The following is a 4,962-nucleotide window of genomic DNA, read 5'->3' on the forward strand; positions in this document are numbered from 1 at the left end:
TTTTTTCATTAATTTCATAAATTTTTATTGGATTTCGGGGTAACAATCAATATATACCGAACCAAACCAAAAACTGTGACCATGAAACCGTGAACCGAACCGAACCGTGGATTTTGTGAACCGTTCCACCCCTAGTATGTATGTGTATTACATGAATTATACATTAAAAAGAGGAAAAATTAAAGCAGAATGCAAGCTAATAATTATGAAACATGATAAGAGCAGGTAGTAAAACAAATATCACAAACTTAGGCTAAGGGTACCTGAGTTAGCAGCTACTTTAACAGTCAAAAGTTGTTCAACAAATGGGTTTTTAACTTGACTTAAAAAAAAAAAAAACTCATACTTTCAGAACTTTTACACTCTTCTGGAGGAGTTTCACAGATAAGTATAGCATTTGAACTAAATGCTGCTTCTCCATGTTTGGTTGTAGTTCTGGGTGGAGAGAGAGTGGGGTTGGACTAGAAAATCTGAATGGTCTGGGAGGTTGATCCACTGACAAAAATTTTTGTTTTGTATCAAGGTGCTTATCTTTTCTGTAATTGATATACAAACAGAAGGATTTTAAAGTCTATTCTCTGAACTACATGGAACCAGTGTAAGGACTGGGCTGATTTGCTCTACTTTCTTAGTTGTAGTGAGAACACAGGCAGCAGCGTTTTGTATCAGCTGCAGCTGTCTGATGGACTTTTTAGGTAAACCTATGAAGGTACTACTGGTGAAGATTCTCAGTCATCCAGGTCATAGTCAGAAATCTGGAGTAGCGTTGAGTTCCAGGCTCATAGAGTAGCCCAAACATACATATATACATATCAATCATTCAGCAATATTCGTTAGGCCAGCCTCTAACTTCATGCTCACTCTATTTTTTCCTCTTCATATTATTTTTATCTGGTCTGTTCCTGTTTGTCTGTGATACCAGAAAAATATCAGAAGAGAACTAATAAAATATTAGTTGTGCTGCTGCCAACAACACATGTCATTTCAAGGCACTTTACAGTTCAACCAGATCATACAGTCAAATTGATACAAAGTTTTCTATCTAAGGAAAACCAGTTGATTGCATTGACTCATTAACTCAAATACAATCCCTCACACTAAGCGTGCTTGTAGCGACAGTGGAGAGGAAAAACTCCCTTTTAACAGGAAGAAACCTCCAGCAGAACCAGGCTCAGTGTGAGCGGCCATCTGTTCAATACTGAAATATTACTATGTCCATCAGTTATTAGATATATCAAACTGAAAAAGCAGTTGCAAACACCCAAATATTTAGAAATAAAATTATTAAGATTAATAGGGGTGCCAAAACGTTTTCATATGACTGTACATTTACTCTAAATTTACACCAAATTATATTCAAACCAAACCTTTGTTTCGGATGCCTAAGTGTTTTAGTCAAACCATTTAGTTATTTGTGTATCAGCATGCTAGGATATTGCATCAAATGACAGCCTCCCCTCTTGTAAACCCAAAATAAGACCCCTATCAAACAGTTTTATGTGCTGGTAATGCTGGCTAATTCTTCTACTAGGGACCCAGTGAAAGCCACCTCTTATACCCTTTGCCGCCTGTACTAGATGTTACTCCTCCTCACAAATTAAATAATCTGTATATCTATTGCATGTCTGTACATGTAAACAAAATAATTTCTTTTATTTTTCTTGCAACTGATTCTACTCAAGAGAATTTAATCCAATGTAATCTCACAACACAGCTATGTTTTTATAGTAACACTGTAATTGAAGCATTTTTTTTATGACAGATTTCCAGCTACGCAAACAAGAAATGTAAAAGACAAGGAACTTATATTGTTAAGGAATGAGAAGGCAGTAAACACACTGAGGTGTTAGATAGAGAATAAAGTGCTTGCAACTGACACCATCAGATGGTACCAGACAGTTGTAAACAACAGAATCTGCTCTTTATTTAGCCATCAGTATGTAAAGCTCATAATTTCTTTTTCTTAGACCAATTAAATTCCTTCTGTTTCAAATTTATTTAAAATATGTTTATATGTATTCTGTAACATTTTGGATGTAAATATGTTTATATATTCTAAGTGGCTGTTAGAAGAAACAGATAACGTTCCCAATGTGAACCCATTTACTATCTCAAACTGATACTGTGGTTTAGACTTCCCTAGGCCATGTGAGAAACATAATACTCCCTTTAACCTCGCATGGAGAACAACCCATAGAACTTTAACGAGCTGAGTATGTTTGCAGACTTTCTGCTCATTTAAGTTGCTGAATCCAACCCAATATTTTCTTCTTCACTAAGCTTACATTCTTATATTTTATTGATTCCTTAAGAACTCTAAATAATCTGACTGCGCTGTATATTGCCAGCAGGTGATTAAAATCTACAATTAAATTCTAGGCATTTAAACTTTCCATGTGTAGGTTTTGTAAGGTTAAAAAAGGATATTTTGATATTTGATGTATCATATTATCAATGAGCCTTAAAAGACTTCTTATATTATACTTATCCCTTCTCTCTTTGGCTTTACTCCAGTAAATGACCTCAGTGCATCTATTTCTCATACTTACATCATCCGAGAATCATAAGGACAGAAATCTGAGACATATCATTCCACACACTTTCCTTGCTAAAGAAGACATCCCTGGCTGTACCCACACTTAATAGAAACTGCTTTGCTTTATTTGTCTTGGTTTCAAATGAATGAAATCACTTAAAGAAATATTGACTTACCCTTGACAGAGAGATGTACAGCACTGAGGGTTTGCCCTGCAGTATTTGATGCAGCACAGACATAAACTCCATTATCCTTTTGCTTGCAGTACAGAACTTTGAGTGTGAAGTACCCCTCTCTGTCTTCATATAACAAGTAACGCCTTCCAGAGAGAATAAGTCTACCGTCTTTTCTCCAGATTATCTCTGGTTTGGGTTTTCCAGTAACAAAGCATCGGAATTTGGCATGCTTCCCCTCAGTCACAGCAAACATTTTTACTTTAGTAGATTTTGTCAATCCGTCATCCTTTAGCCGAGTTGGCACTTGTCTACCTATCCTTTGTTTTCCTTGATGGCCTTTCCAATGTCCATTGGTGTAGCCATTACGGTTTCCTTCTTCTTCATGTCCAGGACCTGCATCGACAAGCAACACAGCTCCTGCAAGTGCTTCCCCGAACTCATTTCGAGCTTTACAGGTATACACCCCACCGTCCGGAGCTCGAGTCTTAAAGATCTTAAGCTGAAACCATCCTCCATCCTGGTAGCCCACACTGAAATGTGTGCTCTCAAATATTTCGTTGAGTTTTCTGCCATCTTTTTCCCAGACGACTTCTGGTCGTGGGTTTCCCCAAAGCTTGCAGGAGAAGACAGCATCTTCCCCACGTCCAACACGAGTTGAAAGAGGCTTAATGAGGAAACGGGGTTTATTTTCCTCTCTAAGCTCCAATTCCTGAGCCTCACCCTCTACCTTTAGGGTGGCGGCTGCATATGTTTCCCCGATGCTATTCTTAGCTTTGCAAATGTATTGGCCACTGTCCTCGATAGTAACAGCTGTAATGATAAGGTTGTAAACATTCCCGTCTTCAAAAACCCTGTATCGTCCATGAGGGTCAATCTTTTCGTTGTTTCGCTCCCAGATAACAGCAGGTCGTGGATCGCCTCCTATCTGACACTTAAGAACTGCATCAGTCCCACTTTGGACCACTACAGGTCTTGGGTAGGCTAAGAAGCGGGGTGCACCACCAAACACATCCATTTCTTCTTTGACAGCTTCCCTCAAGTCTTTCAGGTCAGTTGTGAGTCGCTATTCAGGACCAAGTCCATCTAAGCTCTGCACGACGTGTTTCTAAATAAAGAAAGAAGAAAATCCGTGTTAATTGGTTGAGTATTACAGATAATCAGAGAATTTTTTTAGGTATTTCATACATTTTCATTAGATATTAGATATATTTTTAGAAGATATGAAACATATCTATTTAGAAGATATATATATTAAAAAAAATCAAACCAGAAAAAGCCCATAACCATTAGCAAGAGATTCTTAACATAATTTTAGATATCCAAGGGGAAATAACCACTTATAAGTTGGAATTAGAAGAACACCTATCATTCCAAACACCCCCCTTTGTCCCATTAAAGTGCATGTATTTCAGCACAAATGGATGGCATGAATATTAGGGTTAATTGAATTGGATCTGTCTGCATAGGAGAGGAAAAAAACAGCCGAGCAGGAAGAGAGGGAACAGTCCAGTCCTGTTGCAACAGTAGCCATAACACACAGCCAGTACAGCTGGTGCTGTATTTCAATGGGAAAGGGCTTAATATAGCAAGCCCTAAATAAAGACCTGTAAGAGAGTATGTGTCAGGTATCACAAAGACAGCTCAGAAGATATATATTCACACAGAAACAAATTAACAGAACATATGACAAAAAAATATTTACTGTTAAAATAAAGAAATTGTGCTTCCTGCCAGGGATAAAATTGGATATAATTTGTCTTCAATTGTTGTTTATATGTAGGTATTCCTGCTATGAACATTACGTTCTCTCTGCTTTTTCTCTCCAGAGAACTTACACCCGGCCTATTGTTTCTACTCAGCTGTAACACCCTCTGAGAGGAGGCCATCAGCTGAGCTATTGCTGCAGTACCTTCATGTTCTGTGTTTACACTCCCCTCTCTCTTTCGAGAAATCAACCTAATAAGCTATTGCAGCATCTATTTATATCTAGTCTATTTTCCATCTTAAAGTTTAACTACATACATAAAGCTCCTTGATTATACTTCTGCTGACATTAAGTTTTTACATTTTCTTTTCTCATTGACCGGGGACTCTTTGTTTCTTTTTTCTGCAAAAAAGACTTCTGATGCAAATAACAGTCTCTATGGTTGCTACACGGGAATACTGGGAATACTGGAAAGTTTGTGATTTGATCCAATCGGCGAGGTTTTCTTAGATAGCTTTGTGACTAGCAGATATTCTTAAAGGAAT

General features: G+C 37.5%; 1 protein-coding gene across 16 annotated transcripts in view; it reads right to left on the reverse strand.

Moving 5' to 3' along the window:
* Positions 1 to 4,962, reverse strand: part of LOC107092720 (obscurin-like protein 1) — a 59,060-nt gene that overhangs the window by 44,537 nt on the left and 9,561 nt on the right. For all 16 annotated transcript variants that reach the window (XR_001481586.1, XM_015387335.1, XM_015387331.1 and 13 more), the window contains exon 2: positions 2,713 to 3,817. Coding sequence is in view for 15 of the 16 variants with exons in the window: in XM_015387335.1 (XP_015242821.1) it covers positions 2,713 to 3,727 (1,015 nt within the window). In the remaining variant the exon portion in view is untranslated. The remainder of the gene's footprint in view (positions 1 to 2,712; positions 3,818 to 4,962) is intronic.

The sequence above is a fragment of the Cyprinodon variegatus genome, unplaced genomic scaffold, assembly GCF_000732505.1.
Source record: "Cyprinodon variegatus isolate N-32 unplaced genomic scaffold, C_variegatus-1.0 Scaffold391, whole genome shotgun sequence".
NCBI classification, from domain to species: domain Eukaryota; kingdom Metazoa; phylum Chordata; class Actinopteri; order Cyprinodontiformes; family Cyprinodontidae; genus Cyprinodon; species Cyprinodon variegatus.